This window comes from Dreissena polymorpha, chromosome 16 (genome assembly GCF_020536995.1).
Source record: "Dreissena polymorpha isolate Duluth1 chromosome 16, UMN_Dpol_1.0, whole genome shotgun sequence".
Taxonomy (NCBI): Eukaryota; Metazoa; Mollusca; class Bivalvia; order Myida; family Dreissenidae; genus Dreissena; species Dreissena polymorpha.
Genome location: NC_068370.1, coordinates 24,509,505 through 24,535,022, shown reverse-complemented (window position 1 = coordinate 24,535,022; position 25,518 = coordinate 24,509,505). Strand labels below are relative to the sequence as shown.

Here is a 25,518-nt window from a genome sequence, read left to right as displayed (position 1 = left end):
GAAATCAGTGTGCAATCCTATCAGACATTATACAATGTATTTGAGTAAATCCAAGTATTTAACATATAAGTAAGAAACCTGCAACCCAATTATTGTGATTTGAAATTTAATATAAACTTAGGTTTAATATTCACATGTACATGTATTAAGAAACAACAATATTGTATTTGAGGCAAAAAAATAAATCCTAAATATCAGCCTTCAGACGTGTGGGTCCCTTATCATTATACATTATTAAACCACATAAGACTGCATGTTGTGGGCCCTAATCATTGTACATTATTAAACCACATAAGACTGCATGTCGTGGGCCCTAATCATTGTACATTATTAAACCACACAAGACTGCATGTTGTGGGCCCTAATGATTGTACATTATTATACCACATAAGACTGCATGTTGTGGGGCCCTTATCATTGTACATTATTAAACCACATAAGACTGCATGTTGTGGGCCACTAATCATTACACATTATTAAACCACATAATTAGACTGCATGTTGTGGGCCCTAATCATTGTACATTACTAAACCACATAAGACTGCATGTTATAGGCCCTAATCATTGTACATTACTAAACCACATAAGACTGCATGTTGTGGGCCCTAATCATGGTACTTTACTAAACCACATAAGACTGCATGTTGCGGGCCCCTTATCATTGTACATTACTAAACCACATAAGACTGCATGTTGTGGGCCCTAATCATTGTACATTACTAAACCACAAAAGACTGCATGTTGTGGGCCCTAATCATTGTACACGATTAAACTACATATGACTGCATGTTGTGGGCACCTCTTCATTGTACATTACTAATCCAAATAAGACTGCATGTTGTGGGGCCCTCATCATTGTACATTATTAAACCACATAAGACTGCATGTTGTGGGCCCCTCATCATTGTACATCATTAAACCACATAAGACTGCATGTTGTGGGCCCTCATCATTGTACATTATTAAATCACATAAGACTGCATGTTGATTTGGTTGCAGTTACATACAAGAGCACCGCCTTGCGGGTGCAGACCGCTCATCTATTTTCTTTTTAAAGGTGAAGGGACTCTCATTTTCAATAACAAAGGAGGGAGGGGTGGAGTGAAGAGAGGTGTATAGTGTGGGGGTGTGGACATTTATTACATTATCTTCCAAAAATGCGAAAAAAATGCAAAATGCAAAAAAAAAAATTCGAGGGGGGGGGGGGGGGTGGGGATTCTTGGGTGCGATGGTTGGACGGTATTTCAAACATAAAATAATATAAATAAATATTTGTGTTTTTTGACTGTTTAAAAAAAAATTGGGGGTGGGGTGGGGGGGTATAGTGTGAGGGTGTGGTGGTAATTTGTGAGATGATCTTAAAAAAAAAAAAAAAAAAAAAAAAATTTAGGGGGGGGGTTGGGGTGGGGGGAGGATTCATGGGTGCGATGGTTGGACGGTGTTTCAAACTTTAAATAATAAAAATCTATATTTGTGTTTTTTAACCGTTTAAAAAAAAATAATTGTGGGGGGGGGGGGGGGGGGTGGGGGGGGGGGGTATAGTGTGAGGGTGTGGTGGTCATTTGTGAGATGATCTTTAACAACAACAACAAAAAAAAAAAATTGGTGGGGGGGGGGGGGGTTCGGGGGGGGGGGGGGGGGTCGGGGGGGGGGGGGGCACGGGGGATGGTTTGGGTGGAGTCTATTGTGGTATGTCAGGTAAGAGTAGTTTTGTCAAAGTATCAATCAAATCTAATCATAACTAAAGAAGTTATGGCAATTTTAGCAAAATTTAATAATTTGACCTTGAGAGTCAAGGTCATTCAAAGGTCAAGGTAAAATTCAACTTGCCAGGTACAGTAACCTCATGATAGCATGAAAGTATTTGAAGTTTGAAAGCAATAGCCTTGATACTTAAGAAGTAAAGTGGATCGAAACACAAAATTTAACCATAAATTCAAAGTTACTATGTCAAAAAAGGGCCATAATTCCGTAAAAATGACAACCAGAGTTATGCATATTGTCGTCTGTACCCTTATGATAGTTTGCGAGTGTTCCAAGTATGAAAGCAATATCTATGATACTTTAGGGGTAAAGTGGACCAAAACACAAAACTTAACAAAATTTTAAATTTTCTGAGTATAAAGGGCCCATAATTTCGTCCAAATGCCAGTCAGAGTTACATAACTTTGCCTGCACAGTCCCCTTATGATAGTTAATAAGTGTTGCAAGTATGAAAGCAATAGCTTTGATACTGTAGGAATAAAGTGGACCTAAACACAAAACTTAACCAAATTTTCAATTTTCTAAGTATAAAAAGGGCACATAATTCTGTCAAAATGCCAGTCAGAGTTACATTACTTTGCCTGCACAGTCCCCTTATGATAGTTAGTAAGTGTTGCAAGTATGAAAGCAATAGCTTTGATACTTAAGGAATAAAATGGACCTTAACACAAAACTTAACCAAAATTTTCAATTTTCTAAGTATAAAAAGGGCACATAATTCTGTCAAAATGTATGCCAGAGTTATCTAACTTTGCCTGCCCAGTCCCCTCATGATAGTAAGTAAGTGTACCAAGTTTGAATGCAATAGCATTGATACTTTCTAAGAAAAGTGGACCTAAACGCAAAACTTAACCGGACGCCGACGCCGACGCCAAGCTGATGACAAAAGCTCATTTTTTTTTTCAAAAAATAGATGAGCTAAAAATGGAAAAATAAAACACTATTCTACTTATATTTTTTCTGGAAATTTTGTTTTAATTATTAGATTCTAATGTATCATGTTTGACAAAATTCCTTGCATTTGTGCATGGTATTCCTTAACAGTACAAACATTAAAGCAAGTATAGAAGTCACAAAAACCACATGTTTAGTCAATTATATAAGTTACAAATACAAATTGAATCAACATGTCTCAGGTTAATTAGAGTGAGATATAAAACTGATATTTTGTCTTATTAAAGGATATGATTTAGTTTTTAGGAAAACTTACTATCCAAAGTCCATCGAATGTCAGATTATGGTTGTGATGCTTGACAATTAGTTCTTTCCAAACTTGCTTTGTGCTGTTCTTGAAGAAATCTGGGAAGACAACCTTACCAACTGGCCACACCTGAAAAAAATTCAGTAATTTGGCGAAGTTTTAGTAAAACAATCGACAATCATTGAATCTTAATTTTGAAAAAAATACATTAGTAACTTTAGAAAGATAGAGAAATCTAGTTTGACGTTAAATAAAGATACATTTACCTGTAACCTGACCTTCAAGATCTAATAAGTGTTCTGAGAGACCCAGACCAAGATAGAAATATTTTTAAATATGAAGAAAACTGAACTGACTTACATAGCCCAATATGTCATTTTTGTCGTTGACACTTTCCGAAGGTATGTACAGTTTAGGATCCCACTTGATGTTGCTATTGGTCTCATGCATCCTGATGTATGGCTCATATCCAGACACATTGGAAATCAGTGTGGGATCCTAGATAGAAATCACATGAACCGCATTCTGGGAAAACTGGGCTTAATGCACATGTGTAAAGTGTCATCCAAGATTAGCCTGTACAGGCCACACAGGCTAATCAGGAACAATACTTTCCACCTGAATTTTGCTAAGAAGAGACTTTATAACCTTAAAACCAAAAAATTAATAATTATATGTAACAGGCAGAAAAAGTCGTCCCCGATTAGCCTGTGCAGACTGCAAAGGATTATCTAAGGACGACACTTTACCCACATGCTTTAAGCCTGGTTTTCCCTTAGCGAGGCTCAAATGTACCGTTGGTCAATATTTCAGCCTGGAGAGGTATACATGCCACATTGAATGCGGTACATAAACTGAATATAGGTCACAATAATGTACTGTTGGTCAATATTTCAGCCTGGAGAGGTATACATGCCACATTGAATGCGGTACATAAACTGAATATAGGTAATAATAATGTACTGTTGGTCAATATTTCAGCCTGGAGAGGTATACATGCCACATTCAATGCGGTATATAAACTGAAAATAGGTCACAATAATGTACCGTTGGTCAATATTTCAGCCTTGAGAGGTATACATGCCACATTCAATGCTGTACATAAATTTATATAGGTCACAATTACATTTCTAAGACTGCCTCCATTTTTGTGAAAATTTAATCACTTTTTTGCATGTTTAATATCATGTTTATTAAATACACAATAAAAATAATAATAATATTAACACTAATAATAACAATAACAATAATAACTATAATAATAGCAATAATAATAATAATAATTATTATTATTATACTAAGGATTATTGTATAATGCATATTTACATAACAGAAATCAAACACAACTGACCATCATGATGATAATGTGCATGCCATCACTCTGAAGTTTCTTAAAGTAGTCGTTGAGTCCAGGGAAGTCTTTATTGTTCAGCGTGAAATCTCGCTGTTCGTACATGTGGTCAATATCTACATACTGGACGTCCTGCAAATCATAACATAACATAACATAAATACACGTTACCTAAAATAGGATAGATGACACACTTGAATGGTTTGGATACTTACACTTGCCAGGATAGTATGTGCACAAATTGTAACTATAAAAGGATTTTCTGTGCAATTATTTTAGTTCAGTAGGGTAATGGACATGTATGCAACATAATAATTCTTCAATAGATCTCTGTTCATGCATTTATGTCAGTGCTGTAAGGGTTTTTGTTGTTTTTAAGCTCAACTATAATGATTCATATTATAAATATGGGATACAAGTAAAAAATAAATAATTGTACATTAAGAACAATTTTAAAACCTAGAGACTAAAAGACTTTTCAAGATAATAAATAACAAGGGACAAAATTGTCACAAAACCAGGTTTTCATTGTGAAAAAAAATCTGATAAAGGGAGACAACTCAAACTGAACTTTTGAAATGAACAAAGAAAATTAACCCCCTTTGTAAGTTTGTTTTAAAATAAATCTATTTTTAGTCGTGGCGACCTTGACATTGGAGATATGCACATGAATTTATTTTTTTTGACCTTTGACCATGAAGGATGACCTTGACCTTTCACCACTAAAAATGTGCAGCTTCATAAGATATACATGCATGGCAAATATCAAGTTGCTATCTTCAATATTGCAAAAATTATGAGCAACGTTAAAGTTTTCGGACGGACACACGGGCGGACGGACGGACCGTCAAAATTTGTGTGCGTATGGAAAGGCGTTGTCCATATACACATGCATACCAAATATGAAGGTTATATCTCAAGGGACATAGAAGTTAAGAGCATTTTTCGAAACCTAAACGCAGATTTTGAAGCCTAAAGGCAGACCCCTACTTCAAGGTCAAGGTCACAGGGGTCAAAATTGTTGTGCGTATGGAAAGGCCTTGTCCGTATACACATGCATGCCAAATATGAAGGTTATATCTCAAGGGACATTTATGGCCATTTTTGACCTTTGAACTCAAAGTGTGACCTTGACCTTGGAGATATCGACGTAATTATTTCGCGCGACACACCGTCCAATGATGGTGAACAAATGTGCCAAATGATTTTAAAATCTGACAATGAACGACAAAGTTATGGCTCGGACAAGCTCATTTATGGCCATTTTTGACCTTTGAACTCAAAGTGTGACCTTGACCTTGGAGATATCGACGTAATTATTTCGCGCGACACACCGTCCAATGATGGTGAACAAATGTGCCAAATGATTTTAAAATCTGACAATGAACGACATAGTTATGGCCCGGACAAGCTTGTTCCGCCAGCCCGCCAGCCCGCCAGCCAGCCAGCCAGCCCGCCAGCCAGCCAGCCCGCCAGCCAGCCAGCCCGCCCGCATTCGCCAATCTAATAACCAGTTTTTTCCTTCGGAAAACCTGGTTAAAAAGCTTTACTGTTGACACTATTATGTGTATATTACCTGTTTGTGAACTGGGCTTAAAGCATGTTGGTAAAGTGTCATTCCAGATTTCCCTATGCAGACTGCAAACACTAATCAGGGATGACACTTCCTGCTTTTTTGGTATTTTTCATTGAAAGGAAGTCTCTTCTTGGTGGAAATCCAGTTTAGGAGGAAAGTGTGGTCCCAGATTAGCCTGTGCTAAAAGTGCAGGCTGATCTGGGACGACACTTTGGGCTCATGCCCCGTTTTCCCAGAAAGAGGCTTGTATTATCCCTTTCCCACTTAAAAAGCAAAGTGAAAGTGGCTATGTGCAAACAGCATAAAACCAGAACAGCCTGCAAGTAACTCACAGTCTGTTCAGGTTTTATGCTGTTCTGCTCATCAGTATCTAGGGGTTGGAGATTAAGCCTTAAAAACTTGCCTCTAGTATGAAAGGTCTTTAATTAAATTAAGCTTTCTTAGGGACTTCAAATGTGTTAAAATACTTATCTAAGGCGTAAAGGGTTAACTATATAGAGTCTGTTGAAAGTTATCATCTATATTGATAGATTATCAAACAAAATCAGAAGACTTGTAAAAATATTGAGGAGCACACACATGTGGAATGTTGGCTATCCTTGTCTTTTCCACAGCATCCTGAAGGTTGGAGATGTTGTTGTATCCATAGCGACACAGTTGGAACCCGAGCGCCCAATATGGCGGCATGTAGGGCCGACCAATAGCCTGGTGTGAAAAATATTGGGGGTAGAGTTGGTTAAATATGAACTACAGAATGATAATGGAATAAGCAAATTAAAATGTTTAACTTGTGTAAAATGACTGATAATAGCAGATTTAGAAACAGTAACAAACTAAGAAAGTTGACATTTTAAGTTGTTTAACAAAAAACAGCAAATTGAAATACCAAAATGTAACAAAATGTGTATTTTTTTTAGTAAAAAAATTTAAATGGACAAATATAAGCAAATGTAAAATAATAATGTCATCAATAAGAATTATCAAGTATTTTATTAAAAGGTGCCTAACACATACATCTTTCATTTATGAATAATCTTAAATAATAAATATTCATTTCCACCCTACCTAACATGGATACAGAATTGGACATTGTCAACTGGTTATTTTCTTTTCCAGTTCATACAGCAAATTTTGAATGGAAAATGGGAAGATTCTTAGTTTTATGTCCATAAAAAGTGTAACATCTGTTGATATCCTCCATTAATTTTGACTGCAATTGTTAAATCACTATAATGCTAATAATTTATTCCAACTCGGACATGTACCTTTAAAAAGTATTATGCCTCAAACAAACAAAAAACACCGAGTTCTTTTTACTTTTAAATTAATGAAATAATGTTCATGTTCTGGGAATACATTATTTACCTTAACGGTTCAATCTCAAATACCACTGAAAAAACAACAATAAAATGGTGGTCTAAAGCCTACATTTGCTTTTAAACATTTCAGAAATGCCCTACCCCAGTGTACTGTTGTACGACATTTTCTGGTTCTGGCCCCAGGAACATGTAGAAATCCAGGATGCCTCCGATAGTTCTGTATGTCAGCATGGGCAGAGGGGTGAATGAGTAGTCTGTCAACAAAATCGTCATACAAACATTATTGCTAACACATTAACCCTTTGCATGCTGGGAAATTTGTCCTCTGCTAAAATGTTGTCTGCTGAATTTCCAAAATTAGCATTTCCTTCGATTTTTTTCAAAGAATACTATCAGAATAGCAAACAGCTTGGATCCTGATGAGACCCCATGTTTTGTGGCATCTCATCTGGATCCAAACTGTTTGCTAAGGCCTTCAAAATTCGGTTCCTGCACTGAAAGAGTTAACTTGTGTACAGTCATGTAACTATAAATCAGTCTATAGCAATTAGTACTGTAAAACAATGTTAACAGTAAAGGAATGTTTTTACTTTTTAGACATACCCACACAAAGTTAAATACCTAACTGTTTAAATGTCTTAATACTTGGTCAATCACATCTTGAAATACTATTAATTGTAATAATATATTTCTAAGATTTAACTTAAACCAGGGGAACAGTTGTCCTGTTCTTGTAATATAAGTAATATCAGTGCACTTAAACAGCAAAAAGTATATATATATATATATATATATATATATATATATATATATATATATATATATATATATATATATATATATATATATATATATATATATATTTATATATATATATATATATGTATTGAATGTCATTATGTAAGTTAAAATAATAAAAATCACCAACAAGGACTCTTATTTTGTTAAACAAAGTTGCTTTTTTGTTGTTGGTTTTATTGAAAAAGCAGCAGACCTTGTGCATTGCTGTTGAGGAGGAGGACCCCATGTGAGTGTCCACCATTGACCGTATCCTCAACACACATGTAGAAGGGATGGACGCCGTAATGGTTGAGATAGTCCTGTCCATAAACCAAAGCAACCATTCAGCAGCAACATATATTGCAAGTTTGGTGAAACAAATATTGGTGAATAATATTTCTTAACCCTTGACCCCTTATAAACGAACTTTGACGCATTTGTAGTCCCTTAGAAAATCTAAATAATTTTAAAATCTTCTTTACTAGAATCGAGTATTAAAGACTTAATTTCCAACCTTAAGATACTGATGAGCAGCAAACAGCATAAAATCTGAACAGACTGCGAGTTACTTGCACGCTGCACAGTTCTGGTTTTATGCTGGTTGCAAAAGCCATTTTCACTTTGCTTCTGATGGGGAAAGGGTTAAAACAAACCAATCAAAATGTTTTGTACCAGAAAGTATCAATATATATGCAAATGTTGAGTGTTTGGTAGCCAATTATGCTACTTTCTAAATTGTTGTGTATCACACAGTTATATAATATATATCATGATTAAGAGATAGGGGGCTAAAACGTTTATATAAAATGATCAAAAATTGGAATCTTGGCTTATATAAATTTTACATCATCATATACTTTTTCTTACAAGCTAAAGAATTACCCATTCTTAAAGGAAATAAACTACATTAAGGACTGGAATATAAACAAACGTCACAATTATTATCCCTGTTTTTTTTTCTAATTCTAATGCAAGTCTAATTTTGTTGCTTACCCCCCAGCTTGTTGGCTGATCTCGTGCAAACAGTGGCCAGGCCCTGTAGTTGAGATCGTGCCGGAGAGAGTGGTGTATGTTCTCTCCGAACCCATAGATGTTGCGAGAGGGCAGCCTGGTGGAGATATGCAGATAATGGTCGGAGAAAGTCAGACCACCCACGCCTGTGTCCCATCTGAAAGGGTTAGATTGGGAAAGATTCAGAAGAAAAAGGTGTGAAAGTTTCTAAAGAAAGTATAGCTTGCATTGTATGGTGCTTTGTGATGAAAGAGTATTAACTGCTGAGTCATTTGTCTAACACCAGCTTGGAAAGAACTAAGATAAGAACAAAGATTACACAGTATTCTGTCAAGTACACTTTTTAAAATATCTTTCTAAACAAATAATTAAACCACAGAGCAATCAATATTTTTGTTCCAAAAAAATAATAACTGAAAATTCATATCAACTGAAAATCTAAGCAAAGCACATCTCACAGCATTTTTAATACACATACCTGGTGGTATACAATACAATTCATTTATAAATTTATAGAATATGATTGCATCACATACCCCCAACATACTTACAATATTTCCCCATTTGACCTTCTGACCACCTGGAAGGCAAATGGGTCATTACTTGTGACCTTGACCTCATATCTGGGGTCAAGGGCTTTGTCTGAGCCCAAGTTCAAGGTTGATGGTACCTCATACCTCCCACCCCTAGCATCGTCAAACTGAAAAAAGAAAACACATCAATTCACCAATTTACATTTATGCAAATAACTGCTTGATGCAAAACACAGTGTCATTCTGGGAGTAATATATATGTAATTTAAATGTAGTAAATGTTTAAAAATTTAGAATTGCATCAACTCGTTTTAGAGTTTCTGCCCACAGACTTGAAGTGGAAGCAGGGAGAGGGCACAAGCCTAATACAACACTGTCTAAAAACAGAAAATGCAAACACTGTAACCTTCTTGAAGACAAATTTCATTTTTTACTTGAATTACCCAATGGTTATTTATTTAAGAAGTATATGAATAAATATTATTGGACGAACACAAAAAATATCAAGTTTATTGTCCTCTTACAGACTGACAATGAAAAAAGTGTATGAAATCTATCCATTTTAAATTGAGAGCTGAGTTATATTATCAATAGATCTTCTCCATTTACTTACATGTAATTGTCTTTTTAATATAAAAATAAAGGTTCTGTTAAAAATTCTGTATGTCATTGACCATCTTTGTATATATATTGTTGTAATATGTGCGTACTCTCTTAACTCTCTATATACAGGTATGTTTGTGTGTCAACAAATATTACATGTAAACAGATTCTTTGTTTGTTTGTTTCTTTCTTTGTGTGTTTGTTTGTTTGTTTATTTCCTTCCTTCCTTCCTTCCTTCCTTCCTTCCTTCCTTCCTCCCTCCCTCCCTCCCTCCCTCCCTCCCTCCCTCCCTCCCTCCCTCCCTCCCTCCCTCCCGTCCGTCCGTCCGTCCGTCTGTCTGTCCTTCTGTCTCTCTGTCTTTCTTTCTTTATGATTTTTTTTTATTCAGAAAAATAAAATATAATGTGAAACAGCCATTACCTTGAACCGAAGAACATCGCGGCTTCTCATTTCTATAGTGAAATTCAAAGTCTGGATATCTGGATTTCCTTGATCACTGAATGGACTGGGTCTCGTTTTCCTCTGAAGCTGGTACACGAAACCAAGGTCAGTCTCAATCCAATTTGAAACTCTGTAACCATAGTTATCCAGATTGAAATAGCATTTTGGTCCTTGTGACGCGTTAGGATTATATACACAGCCTCGTTGGGTGCATAACTGTTCTGTGACCTTGACCCCCGGACCTTGGGCTTCTGGTATGCAGTCATGTCGTGTGCGCTCATCATCACTTTCAGTGCTTCAAAATAGAAACAAAATACAACATACTTTTAATGATATATATTTTGTCATGAACATTTCTTTTGAACTTGTTTATAATATATTATGCAAAGGTGTAGCATATTCATTGTTTATGCGAATCATCACCCGTTTCTTGAATCACTGCATATGATAATCATAATTAGTTTTAAACAAGTAGAAAATATACAAATATAAGAATTTGCTGAGCAAGCAACATTTTGGTAAATCAATTGATTTTAAAGTTGTATGGTATTAGAAAAGCTTCAACACATCTTAGACTTAAAACAAATTTTTTAAATAAAATTCATTTTAATTATTAAATACTTACCTGTTATCGTATGCTTATACTTTCCAAGGGGAAATAACTCATCCGGAATTTTAACTGGGAATCCGCCACCTCAATACCGTAATACAGGCCAGGTTAAACATAGTGCAATGCAACCTAGCCAAAAATCGGTAACCAACCCTCAATATTCTTTCAATATATATACAAAAATATTAATCGAATAGCGGGGTGGGAGGTGGGACTTACCGATAACAGGTAAGTATTTAATAATTAAAATGAATTTTATTTAAAAAATTTGTTTTAATGTCATAAATACTGACCTGTTATCGTATGCTGATTTTGCAGCTGCGGTGGGAAGGTTCGTATATATTTTCCCAACACAGTAGAACCCATAAACAGGGTTATCAGCTAATGATATCAAGTAATCTTCGTTAAAACGGTATTAATTATGACTTCTCGGACAGAGTAATATGTCTATGTCGTAAAGAAGACACTACCGTTAGTGAAACCACAACAAGCCCAAACGTATACAAATTGTATTGTTGGCACTTCAGAAAACGAAGATAAAAAGATGACAAGGTGGTCGGATTCCTCCAGTAAACAGCTTAGAGCACGTCAAAAAGTGGGGTGTGATTAATATATGCCCACAAAACAGACAGAGCTCTTAATTCATGCGGTCAGATCCTAAAAAGGAATGAATCCTTAGATAGGATAAGATTAACTTTCCTTAGTCGAGGTCTAACCCCGAGAAATAGAAGCCGCAGACACATCTCCCCCCCCCCCCTTTTTTGGGGGAAATGAAGAGTGTCTTTGAGAACCTCGAATGGACTTCTGACTAACACTGCTGAGATAGAACTTCAAAGCCCTGATTGCCCAAAGAAGTTTATCCTCATCTTCATGACTACCAGTTTAAGAAAACTTGGAAACTTGAAGGTAGAAGCCATATAGAGGACTTGATATTAAGCAAGGAATCCTGGCTGACACAACAAAGTGAAAACGACAATAGATCCAACTGGAATTGGTCGTATTCAACAGAAAAAGCATGAATTTCACTTCTCCGTATGGTAAAAGCCATAATAAGAAGGAAAACCGTCTTAAAATTATATTGGAACTGTTAATAAGCCTGATGAAAAAGGTTCATAGGGAGCTCATTAAGCATCCCAACATGTTACACAAGTCAAAACCGCTTAAGAAGGTAAAGGAACGAAAAACATAGTGTTGACGTTCCATAGTTTGGATCAGTTCCAAAATAGGTAAGACAGCACAGAGTTGCGATGACTTACACAAAACAAGGTATACGAGAGCATAATCTCTATCCTTTGATGAAGAAAAGAACAAATTTCTTATCATCAAGAAAAAGATGAGAAAAACCTCTATGTATCTAGCAGAGTGATTAAGGTAATAACTATGCTCTCAATTACCCAGTAAAAAAATGAATTTCCATAGAACCTTTATACAGTTCTGATGGAATTATCCTTGCACAAGTAACAAGGATTGAAACTCTACCAGAAAAACGTTCTTCTGTAGAGATAACTAAAAGTTATTAATGGCCAGACATAAAGTGGCACATGTTTGGATCAGTAAAAATATGTCTCAGTGAGATATGATATTTGACCTGTGAAGAAGTTTCCTGAAAATAATTGTACAGGAGACTTAAAAGGTCGTAGAACCATAATCCCATGGATCATTACGTATATTTCATGAAATTATGGCAAAAACTCAGTTATTGCAAAAACTCACCAAGAAGGCAAGATATTCCAGTTTATGTCAATGGACGAATGTATAACAATCGCACACCCTGCTGGATCGATCACAGTGAACTGCATTGTTGACGTTGTTCAGCATACCGGTATACACTGCGATATACGATCGCATAACGCTAATAACTAGCGTTTGATGATAAACAACATTCTTTGATATACTATGTACACCATGCAACTCGTCTGCAACTTCACTGGCGCGCATGCGCGATTACATTATTGAACCCAACGGAAAAATAATTCGAAAGAAAGAACTGCAGGACAAAAGGTCCAACAGGGCGTTGAGACGAACTGGTATGAGAAAGACGATAGAGAAAATTTGTTGTTCTTGCAAAGAACGAATAAGTTCCTGATTTCCAGTTACAAGGAGTGATAATATGATCACCTCCGTGTCTGTAAGTAAACCACGACCGATGTGTGATAGTTGAAACCATCACAAAGGAATCGTGAAAATGTGTTGTAAATGAAAAACAGCTAAAAAGAATTTTTGCTTTTCAAGATGTATATGTGCAGGTGATATTCGTTAGGATACCACATAATTGAGAAAATCAAGATACGTTGTTCTATGTGATCGTCCATAACCTTATCTGCTCACATCTGTATAAGATGTAAGGAAGGTTGTGGTAGAATAAACTATATTCTTGCCAAGATAATCTTCTAGTCTAGACACCACTGAATAGTGGTAAATAATGACAAAAAGATGGAAATCTGTGTCATTAAATAATCCCGAGATTAATACAATTATCTTAAAAATAAAGCTGAAACGGACGTAAGAAAAGACGTCTCAGCAGAAGGACCGGTGACCGGACCGGTAAATACCGACCGGTGACCGGAACCATTTGTCAAGGATGGGTGGGCAAAGAAACCACGGCAAGCCGAACTTTCCCACTCCAAACACACTTGAAAATTGGTAGAATAGGACAGTGTTTAACACTTATAAGTTAATGACCTATCTACAGAATATAGCCTCTTCTTGAACCAATAACAGGCGCCTTTAAAATCCTGGATAATACAGGTCGCGAAGTCATCGATTTGCGAAGTACGGAAATATGATTGATAGTGGTACCTCCGGAATCGGAGGTGTGATGGCAGAAAAAGGTGAAAACCCTAGGGGTAACCTTAAGCGGGTCCACGCTTGCCGGTAGAATGCATGGAAGTCTTAAATTCTGACTTGATTAATCCATTTACTTCAAGACTTCTAACCTGGACGAATTCCGAAAGGAATACGACCAGTTATAGGAAGACGGCCTGTTATGGCCAGAAGTGTAATAGAAGAATAACTTTAAGATGAGGTCCCTCCAGATCCTAGGATCTAAGATCTGAGTTCAATAGGTCCTAAGCCATCTACAAGACTGTAGCCGCTATGCGGTCAATCTGATAGGCAATCCTATGTATCAGAACTCTTGTTGATTCCAGTAGCTTGAAAATATGCACTGCCGTAGGAGCAATAGAAAAGCAGAAGTCGATACAAATGTCGTCTTGCTAATCCTGCTAGCGTCATTAATGTGTCCCAACTGTTCCGTGACACTGACTGCAAAGTCTGTAGCCGACAGGTAAAGGCGGTTAAAACAATTCATCCTTCGGGTCTCGAACATAAATTAATAGAGGTCAAATAGTAATGTTCGACCTCAATGCTAATCTCCGAGCCCACTTCAGCCGATCTATCTGCAAGACCAGTAGTCTGCATGTAGCCGGTTGAGATAGAAGTACAAATAACAGATATAGCATGATTTGGTGACCGTCGCCAGTAGAAAATCAGTATTGAAAAACACAAAAAGTCATGTAGATTGTTGAATCCATAAAATATAGTATTCAATACAATCATAGCCAGGGGTATACAACTATGTAATGTAGACGATACCCGTGATACTAAAAATTGACCGATGAAAACACAGTGGAATACCGGTAATTGGTAAGTGGTGACCGAACCGGACCGGTCAATGACCGGTAACTGTAGCCCGGTGAACGGACCAGTCATAATATGACCGGTGACGTTACCAGTTAAAGACCGAAAAAATGGTGGAATCCAAATGGTCTGTTATCAATGTCAAGCACTGCTCGGAAAAGAAGATCATGCCAAAAAAATCCAATCCGATGGCGATGAGACATCACTTATTCTGACCGGTGATCAGTGATCGGTGATATGACCGATGAATGGTGACCGATGTCCGGTGATCGGGACCGGTATAATATAACTGCGTCAGAATGGAAATATCTGGTGCAGAAGAATGACCATCCACGAAGTCATCTGATAATGTTAACCGGAAAACAACGGTAGATTATCAGTATTAATAGGCATAAGTGTCCTTGTAGTCGTAGTGGAGAAAAGAACAGCTTATCCCGAAGCCTGAATGTTAAACGAACTAGTGTTCGTATACAACTACGGCTCGGTGACTGCAACATGTGTGGATGCCATAAGAAGAACCATCACACGTGGAATGGAGACATGATATTCCTAAAGGAATAAAATGGAGAACGTCGATATGACCAGTAGGTTCATTAACGCCTACGTGAGAAGTGGCGACATCCATATAACTTCGATGCCGAAATATTGTTCGGCTACGCTGGAAATATTGTCTTCTACAATATTGTCTCCGTGAGCATTGACATGATCGCTTACGAGCGTATCAACGCCGAGAACTGCTCAATGAAGGAGAGGTATGTTCGATAAATATCCAGTGGTGCTCAATGCAGTCCGCTGATGTCTACGTGAAGGTTGACGACGTCCTCGTTTCCTGCGATGTCGAGATCTGGATCGGCCGAGATGTGGATCGGCTGCGATGAGACCGAGATCTTCTAGAATAACGTCTCCGTGAGTGACGACGTGATCGCTTACGAGAGCCGCGACGATGAGAACTGCTCGACGAAGAAGAGCGTGTCCGATGTCTAATCCTTGATGAAGACGATGTATTCAACGAAGAATAGGAGAATAATTCAATGAAGAAGACCGAGTTCTTCTTCTTGACCGGTGACAGGTGTTATCGGTGGCAGGCCTAACTGATGACTGTTGACCGGTGACCGGAGCGGTGATCAATGACCGGACCGGTGACCGGACCGGACCGTTGACATGACCGGACCGGTGACATGACCGGACCGGTGACATGACCGGTGACCGGACCGGACCGGTGACATGACCGGTGACCGGACCGGTGACATGACCGGTGACCGGACCGGTGACATGACCGGTGACCGGACCGGACCGGTGATCAATGACCGGACCGGTGACCGGACCGGACCGGTGACCGGACCGGACCGGTGACATGACCGGTGACCGGACCGGTGACATGACCGGTGACCGGACCGGACCGGTGACCGGACCGGACCGGTGATCAATGACCGGACCGGTGACCGGACTGGACCGGTGACCGGACCGGACCGGTGACATGACCGGTGACCGGACCGGTGACCGGACCGGACCGGTGACCGGACCGGACCGGTGACCGGACCGGTGATCAATGACCGGACCGGACCGGTGACATGACCGGTGACCGGACCGGCCGGTCAGACGTCGATCAATGGTCCGTGATCAACGTCCCCGGTGACGTACCGGTCATATCATGACCAGTGTTGTCACCGGATAATGACCGTATGGCGGATGCCAAATGGTCCGGCATTGGTCGATGTCCTTGACCAATGCCATCGGGCAAAGACCGGCTGACGGGTGTCGCCATATGGTCTGATGTTGACCGACTGTCTAAGAGACTTAGCATAGTACGGTCGCGATCGTGCCCGATACCCGGTGACTGATACTGCAACTATCATCCATGATCTGCGAAGTCACCGGGTATTTATCCACTCTTGTTTCTGCGACCATCATGTAGTCGAATATATGAAAAACAAGAGCAAAGCATATTCAACCATAAACTGGTCACAGACCAGATTATCATACGGCACATAAAATCATTATTTGACCATAATGAAAATTATAATAATACTGCCGTAGATCATAAATTAAACAAAAGTTTAATTCAAAACAGATGAAAAATAAAATGACGATCAATTAGATTGTCATACGGAACGTTAAAATCATTATTGCACACAATGGCAAATGATAAACAATCTGTCAATAGAAGAACACGCTTTGCACGATCTCGTAACACATTAGAAGAACATGCTTTGCACGTTTTAGCAATGTATTAGAAGAGCACGTTTTGCACGTGGTCGTTCGCGCCTGAAAACACCCAGCATGGTAGAAATAAACCATTGTTCGATAAAAACAAGCATGGCTTACCTTTTACAAATGAAACAAAATCCATTAAATCCACACAAATTAATCCGAATGAGAAATAAAAAGATAAATAACACAATTTATCTATTCAAAACCCCAATCAACCAAGTGAAAAACAATATTTTAATTCAGAGCCGTAAAAGACACGTATACACCTGGTTGATCCGGAAAGAATATTGAGGGTTGGTTACCGATTTTTGGCTAGGTTGCATTGCACTATGTTTAACCTGGCCTGTATTACGGTATTGAGGTGGCGGATTCCCAGTTAAAATTCCGGATGAGTTATTTCCCCTTGGAAAGTATAAGCATACGATAACAGGTCAGTATTTATGACATTAAAACAGTCATAGAAAATAATTATACTTATTAAAAAATATATCATGCATATAAGTGAGAAGCTTGCCAATTGAAGAACATTTAAACAACAAAATATCAGACATTTTGAGTAAAATGGCATTTTACCTCCAATAGATCTTGAAATCTCTTGTTAACGGAAGACGAAAGTCAGTAATAACAAGTGTCTGAAAAAATCCCATGCACACATATTATATTTATAACCCTAAGTAGAGAAGAAAATTCAACAGACACATTATTTAAACGAAAATAAGATACAGAAAATGTGTTAAATTTTCATAAAAAAAGAGTCATCTCTCATAGCTAATAATTTTCCCAAATCTCTTCATGATGAATATCCTTTTTCTTTACAGAAAATACCGTTGGCATAAATACTAAATAATTTGTGTACCTGTCCACTGTACGTAAAGTTGAAGTTTTCCCCATCGCAGTAGACCCGTTTCACACCACTAGGGGCATTGATCACTTCAACGCTGCCGAAGAAGGTAGTGTCAAGCTGAGGAATATTGGAATGTTGGATCGTCATCGCCAGATGATTCTGTAATCAGTGCATAGAGTTAAGAAATTCTGAAGTACTTGTTTCTACCTTGTTCCATCTGGTCCAAGACTTTCCCAAAATTAACTTTAAACTGACAGGTTTACACAAGGATGAAAAAGTCCAAAACTTAACAATACAGTTTAACACCTGCAAAACTCAGCCAAGATATCATCAAGATAAACACTCTGATCAAGTTTGATCAAGATTGGGTAAAAAATGTGGCCTCTCGTGTGGTAACCAGTTAAAAGTTCACCATGCACAAAGCCAGACGATCAAAACCCCGGACATAGGGTGACCTGAATATCTACCATTATCTCAAATTAATATCTTTATGTTCATGGATAAATGTTTGAAGCAATTACATAGGATTACCATCTCTGCCTTGAAGTTCGCGAAGAAATAGTTTCCCTTCTCCGCAGTGTCCACTGAATTCCCATCATCCCAGAACATTTCTCCCTCCGCTGTGTTGGAAGCATCGAGGGCTACCAGAAGCTTGAATGGGTTCTTACGACTGGAAAAAATGAGAAAAAATAGGCAGTTTCCTGAGAAAACTTGTCTAAATGCGATGTGTAAATCAAAAATGTCCAGTAATTATGCACAGGCTTAAATCCATATTTGCATTTCTACCTACAGTAAATTAATACCTGAAGTCAATTAATGTACAGATGCAACTTAGTTGACACTGAAAAGTTCACAGAAGTAGAAATTGTGGTTCTGTGCAGAATGATACATAGGCTGATCTATTATCAAAATGATACATAGGCTGATCTATTATCAAAATAAATTAATTATTCTCTATTTGGCCAGATTTTCCTCATATAATATTTCATAAGCTGAACAATTTCCAATTTGGAGTTAATTAAATATATAGAGGACTTAACATGTAACATTTGTGCAACTGTTAATTCAACAATTGATTCCAAAATAATACAAAACATCTATGGAATAGCATACTATCATACTCAATTTGAAATTCCCAAGGTAATTTTGTTTACAATTTTATTATAAAATTGTATACCTATTTTAGAAAAATGTCAACAGACCTGCGAGTAACAGAGTTGGGTTTTCAGTATTTGTGCAAGAGATCAACAACAATTTCTGGATAGGTGATCAATGTAAGGGTTGGCTAATCAAAAGAGAAAAATCACAACTGTTCAACAGTGATACCTGAAATGAGTGTTGTTTTCAGGTTTCTGCATTGGGAGGATGGTTCCACCTCGCACAAAGAGCCCGATCTTAGAATTGGCATCCACAGTCCGCCTCATGTTGTAGTCTGGCCCATTGTGTGGGATGTGGTCATAAAAGTCGTACCAGACACCCTCTGGCAGAGTGAAGTAGACCTGAGCGGCACCCTGTTATTTAGAAGAAGGAGACATTGTTCTTGAACTTTTCTTAACAATGGCTATGAATATGCTTTACTTTTAGATAAGGTTGGTTAAGAATTTTATTCTCCAAATTACCCAAAATTTCTTTCTGCTTTATACTGGGAAACTGTGTTTGATTGCAAACTGTTTGTTTGAAATGTTTTTAGGTTCACCAAATTTTATATTTTTTACATTGATTTTCTATTGCATGAAATTGTGTTTTTATCATAGTTAAAGATATGCACCATATCTATTTCTTTCATAATTTGATGAGACTGTGTAGATTGTCTAACTCACAATGTCAATCTACAAATGGTACCTGTTCTAGAATGGGAACAATCATCAGGGCGTTTCCCCACATGAACTGACGGTCCAGGTCGTATAGATGGGTGTCCTTGGGAAACCTAGAACAGTAGGGTAACTTAAAAACCTTCATTAGAGAATACAGTTTTCAAAGTTGAATAATTCAAACACCCTATCCTCTCTCCCAACGCTGCATGTCATCATGTGTAGCAAGTTGATTTAAATAAAATTACACCTCCGACATTGCCACTATTGAAAACTGGGGTATGGTAAAGAAAATGGTAGAGGAAAGTTTTACAATGGTATAAACCAAATACTGTAAACATATAGAAATTCGTCGGTATGAAATTTCGTGGTTTAATAAAAAACAACTAATTCGTTGACACGTAATTTCGTGGATTTCAAATTTTGGGGGAAGATTGACAGTCATAATAATTAAACTTTTCTCAAAACAACCAGAGTAATGAACGAAGAATAATCTGCTAATGTGTGTTGACAGCAAGGCGTGTAATTAATGTGTACTGAAGCATGAAAGTGTTGCCGATATTTGTCGATAAGAGGGAATAAGCGGCGATCTTGTGGGTCCCCGCTCGCTAATTGCCATCAATGTTGTTTTGACAATATTTGCAATTCTCTGCTCAATCGGTCCCCTAGTAGTAACATTTGAGTAATAAGGTCCCCAAAATACAGGTGTGAACAGTTATGTCTCTTTTAACTTTAATTGGCACTAATTGACATATGTGATAAATCTGCGAATTGTTAATTTGACGACGTCACGTAAAAGAGAACAATCGTTGATGTACAGTTTAAATTCTGTGCTTGATTTAAAAAGTATTATTACCCAAACACTTATCAAGAAAACAACATATTGTATTACCTTGCATATCTCAATCAAATATCTCAGATAACCGAAACAATAGAAAATGTAGGCAATGACATTCGGAAAGGACCGATTTCGGATTAAAAATGTAAAAATAATCTTGGTACTTGAATTTGTGGTTCAGCGGAACAACGAAATCCACGAAAATTTGTACCACACGAAATTTAATGGTTTTACAGTAGACTGCTGTGGTTCCTTTTAAAAACACTGTTTAAGTTAATTTGTAAGTCATGTTGGGGTGTGGCCAGTTCTGACTGCCTGAGCATTTTAAAATTAATATAGTAGAGGACCACAATACAAGTTACATAATAAATATCAACCTCTAGGCCTTGTGGTTTCGGAGGAAAGGACTTGAAAAGTTATTATGCTATATCAGGGTTGACAGATGTAAATATGGACCAATGTCTATGGGAATTTCAGTATAATCCAATAACTTCATACTTCGTAATACTTCTTACTTTGTAATACTTCGTAACAGGGGTGGCGGTTGTGCATGCGTAAAAACATGACTGCCTTTATCATAAAGTGACCATATCCAGATAAGAGTATTTCTCATTGATAATTCCTTTATAAAGTAGAGTGCAACCTACTCATGGAAAACCGGACGAACCACTGTGCCACCGTATGTGTGTGCCTTGTGGAACAGTGTGTACAGATAGGGGAGTAGCCAGTAACGAGTCTCCATAGCCTCCCTGGTGGCATACCCCACCTCAGGCCAGATACCAGGGTCTTGATCCTGCAGGGACAAATTTTGTAAGTTATAATGGATTGATTGTTTCACAATTATATAAAGAAGCAAACTGTCAAAACAAAGAGAACAGTTACTGGTTACAATCATGCCTGGTATTGCATATATCAGCGGAGGTGTAGATTATATAATACAATCATATAAGTTTTATGAATAAATGATTCCTCATTGGTTAAAGACTTTATTTGTAACACAAAATATGTATCAAATTTAATTTACTAAATATTCACCAAAGCTGGGCAAAAAATGTGTTTCTAGACACACAAACAACATGAGAAAAGCAGACGGGGCAAATAAATTGAGGTGAAGCAAGTGACACCATTTACAAATAACAATTGTTGCATCACATGATATTGTTTGATGGAAAATGTGCTTTATATTTCAGTTTAAGATTACCGCTATACATAGGATGCCATATAGTTAAACATTTATCAACTAGAGAATCATAGAAAACAATATTAACTGGCATGTTGTGACCTTTGCTGAGCCTTCTCAAAATGTCTTTCAATCTGTTAATATCAGATCATATTCAAGGCATTCTAGTAAAAAGTTCCATCACAAATTTAGGGCTATATACGAACTTATAATTTGAAGAGATTTTTTAAAGAAGCTCAGTCATGGAATACTGCTAATTTTGTGCTACAAAGATTCAGTACTGTTCGTTGAAAAAGTTGACCCATATGCCCATATGATATATTTTCTAAGCACACAGATTTTATAAGCCTATGTAAATTTACCCTTGTCTTAAATCAGCAAGAAGTATTAATCATTCCTACAGATTTTAGCATTCATGAAAAAGTTTATGTCAGCAAAGAAAGATACAGTTCTGTCCAAATTTTAATCATGGTTAATTAAACAGACAGTCAAAGTTTTGTGAACAACTAGGTCAAAGTGCTATTTTACCCTTTACCACTTAGATACGTATTTTGACGTCTCTGTAGTCCCTCAGAAAATTACATTAATTTAAAATCTTTCTGCTAGATTCAAATTTTTAAGACTTCATTTCCATCCCTAAGATGCTGATGAGCAGCAAACAGTATAAAACCTGAACAGACTGCGAGTTACTCACAAGCTGTTCTGGTTTTATGCTGTTTGCCCATAGCCATTTTCACTTTGCCTCTGAGTGGGAAAGGGTATATTAATGCATATATGATTGTGCAGTTAAGACTGACCATTGAATCCATCTGATTGTGGTTTCTGCTGAAGGGATAGAATGCCCCGACCTGCTGCCAGCGTTTACACATCTCCGGTGTGGTGTTTCCCCAGTAACCACATATGTCTGCTCCGATCTGTCAATAACAAGAGGTCAATATTAAATGAGTTGAGGTCGCTGTGGTATAGTGGATATGGTGTCTGTCCAGCAACCAAGAGGTTTGATACCCAATCTTCGAACAATCTTAAGATCACTCCAAAAGACAACAAGTACTGGCTTTACCCATGAAATAGACTCATGAGAGTCTCAATCAGCCTTAGTTGTTGATTCATTGAAGCTAAAAAGATATTTTAAAACTAACACAAACTACTATTTTTATCATTGTATTTATATTCTGGTATAACGGCAACAAACAATAATTTAAACAGTATAATGTCAAATCAATATTATGGTATTTTTGGTGGATTGGGAAAAATGTGAAATACAACAATTTATAAAATAAGAACTCATTCAAACTCCATTTTTTAATGTGAGGGATTATGATACAAAACTTCAAAAATATTAAGACTGATCACATAGCCATTATTATGAAAACTGCATGTGCACCACCCACTGGAATTCATGATTTTCAAAAGACTGGAACAATTGAAGTGGAGATATCATGAGAACAAAACAATATTCTCATCAAATTTCATGAAGCCTGTGTTAAAAAATGACTCAAGAATGTTCACAAACATTTTTTGCATTTTGACTTAAAGAAACATAGATTTTGTCCACTGTCCTTACCATGGATATTGGATAATAGGAGATCACAAAATTTCACTACAATTATATAAAACTTACATATGGAATTCCAAACAGATTAAACTCCAGCATGCCTGGAAAAAAAATACATAAAAATCAATTAGTTTTATCTTATATCATGTATCTTAAAGCTTTGTTTAGTTTTGTTTCTTAAAATGTATTGTTTTTAGTATTCAGTTTACCTCTCTATATTATATTTCTTGATAACAGTGATATTTTATAGAAAGCCACTGAATTAACATAGAAGAAGGTATACTCTGTATATTTAACAAATAATCGTCTATTTACCATTGATTATCAGTCAGTAAACAAACATATGGAGATCCGATGTGCAGATTAAAAAAAGAGTGCATGATCCTGATTTATTAAATAGTGCGGAGGCAATTTAGTTCTTTGTAATTGCTAGAATTTGTAAAATAAAGCATATTAGTTGGATCCATATTTTGTTATTTAAAAATGTCTTATACTGGTTGAGCAGATCTATAAATATCAAAGTAGAATAGTGTCCAACATATTGGTCATATAGATATAAAAAACGAAATCCTCAAATGAACCAAAGAATGACTAACTTGATACCTATGATGGAAGCATGCATGTCACTCCATTTCGAGTCATTGTCACCGAGCCAGTGTCCGGAATACTTTCCACTGCCGGGATAGGTTGACCTTGACAGCACAAAACTTCTCTCCCCTGTTGCAGACCTGGCCCCTCTGGAATAAACCAGACCAGGCCATAGTTTCTTAAAATTCTTAACCCATTTATGCCTAGTGGACTCTCCCATCCTTCTTAATTGGATCAATTTATTTCCAAAATTAGGGATATCTAGTATATTTATTTCTATATTTAGAATATTTTTTACAGAAATTCCTTTAAGCAAACAGCGCAGACCCTGATGAGACGCCACATCATGTGGCGTCTCATCTGGGTCTACGCTGTTTGCCTAGGCCTTTTTTCTAGACGCTAGGCATAAATGGGTTAAGTATGTTGAAAAAAATAATTTGCTAAAGGCACTTTTTATTTGAATCCTATCACTATCGTTAAACTGATGGACTTGTGCGAAACAGTATTCATATTTATTTTTTTTAACTAATAATTTTTATTTGCTGCTTGAAATATGTTAATAATGAAATGAATGCACACTTTATTGCAATAAGTAGATAGGGAGTTTAAGGTATTCCTGATAAAACATCCTTGCTCATACAATGAGTAATGTAATCTATACTTTATATAAGCAATCCTTGTAGTGTCACAAATACCGGTAGAACGACAACAGAACTCTCCAAATTATGCAATCGTTTTATGTTGCAATGCTTTACAATTTTCAGGTTTTTAAATTGTCAAAAGATGCCTCCAATTGATATTTTAGAGCATGGTACATGTTCAGTATTACTGTTTCCTCACAAATAGCATAACTTCAGCAAAAATTTGCGAATCTTAAAAAAAAAAAAAATTCTTTATTTATCAAAACTTGAAAAGGTCCCTTTAATAGGATGAAGCACAATGTGTTAAATAGAAATAAGTTGTAGTAAATTAATATATATATTTATAAACCTTAACCAACAGCAGAAATAATCCTTCTATGTGCAGGAATGGAGAAAAGATTTGCTGATTTTGCCCAAGCTAGCCGAAACAATTAAGGGATAAGTAATATTTTGACGTACATTTAAGTAATGTAATTATTGCTTTGTAGAGTTGCAAACAGCCTGTTTTTCCCATCTCTACTGTAAGTAAATTTGTCTTACTTTAACGTTGGCAAGGTCTGACTCCATCCGTACAGATTGTGTACATCATAGTGCCTGTATTTCCCGTTCTCTCCCTGCCGGCTCGCCATACATATTGTCTTGTCGCTCAGTCGTGTCTCCTTGCCGTCTTTATCAAAATGGTAGCCGGCCTCTGAAGACACAGACGCCATATTTCTTAATTATAATCTAATTTTTCAAATTAGGACCATATGAGAAAAAGGTTCATGCAAAATTTATATGTACTTTTCTTGATTTGATAAGTAAAACAGGTATTCAAGGTACCTTCATTAAAATGTCATATATTAATCATATATATTAATTACTTGTCTTGTATGGATGACAAATGTTAAGGATGTCCTTCATATACAGACTGAACATGGCTTTACGTCCATTGTTTTATTTGCTATTATTTCTGATAAAGGCATAAGCAAAACATCAATAAATGTAAAATTGACTCGTATCAAAGTCAACAAATGTATAT

The 25,518-nt window shown here is 36.8% G+C and overlaps 1 protein-coding gene across 5 annotated transcripts in view; it reads right to left on the bottom strand.

Moving 5' to 3' along the window:
- Window positions 1-25,518, bottom strand: part of LOC127861997 (sucrase-isomaltase, intestinal-like) — a 103,185-nt gene that overhangs the window by 49,551 nt on the left and 28,116 nt on the right. For all 5 annotated transcript variants that reach the window (XR_008040390.1, XR_008040389.1, XM_052400839.1 and 2 more), the window contains 19 exons: window positions 25,038-25,188; window positions 23,872-24,005; window positions 23,335-23,369; window positions 22,511-22,627; window positions 21,181-21,326; window positions 19,727-19,811; window positions 19,211-19,395; window positions 18,416-18,554; window positions 17,897-18,043; window positions 17,614-17,672; window positions 10,560-10,875; window positions 9,555-9,703; window positions 8,986-9,160; window positions 8,207-8,312; window positions 7,354-7,466; window positions 6,473-6,598; window positions 4,318-4,449; window positions 3,327-3,464; window positions 2,976-3,095 (listed from right to left, as the gene is read on the bottom strand). Coding sequence is in view for 3 of the 5 variants with exons in the window: in XM_052400839.1 (XP_052256799.1) it covers window positions 2,976-3,095; window positions 3,327-3,464; window positions 4,318-4,449; window positions 6,473-6,598; window positions 7,354-7,466; window positions 8,207-8,312; window positions 8,986-9,160; window positions 9,555-9,703; window positions 10,560-10,875; window positions 17,614-17,672; window positions 17,897-18,043; window positions 18,416-18,554; window positions 19,211-19,395; window positions 19,727-19,811; window positions 21,181-21,326; window positions 22,511-22,627; window positions 23,335-23,369; window positions 23,872-24,005; window positions 25,038-25,188 (2,573 nt within the window). In the remaining 2 variants the exon portion in view is untranslated. The remainder of the gene's footprint in view (window positions 1-2,975; window positions 3,096-3,326; window positions 3,465-4,317; window positions 4,450-6,472; window positions 6,599-7,353; window positions 7,467-8,206; window positions 8,313-8,985; window positions 9,161-9,554; window positions 9,704-10,559; window positions 10,876-17,613; window positions 17,673-17,896; window positions 18,044-18,415; window positions 18,555-19,210; window positions 19,396-19,726; window positions 19,812-21,180; window positions 21,327-22,510; window positions 22,628-23,334; window positions 23,370-23,871; window positions 24,006-25,037; window positions 25,189-25,518) is intronic.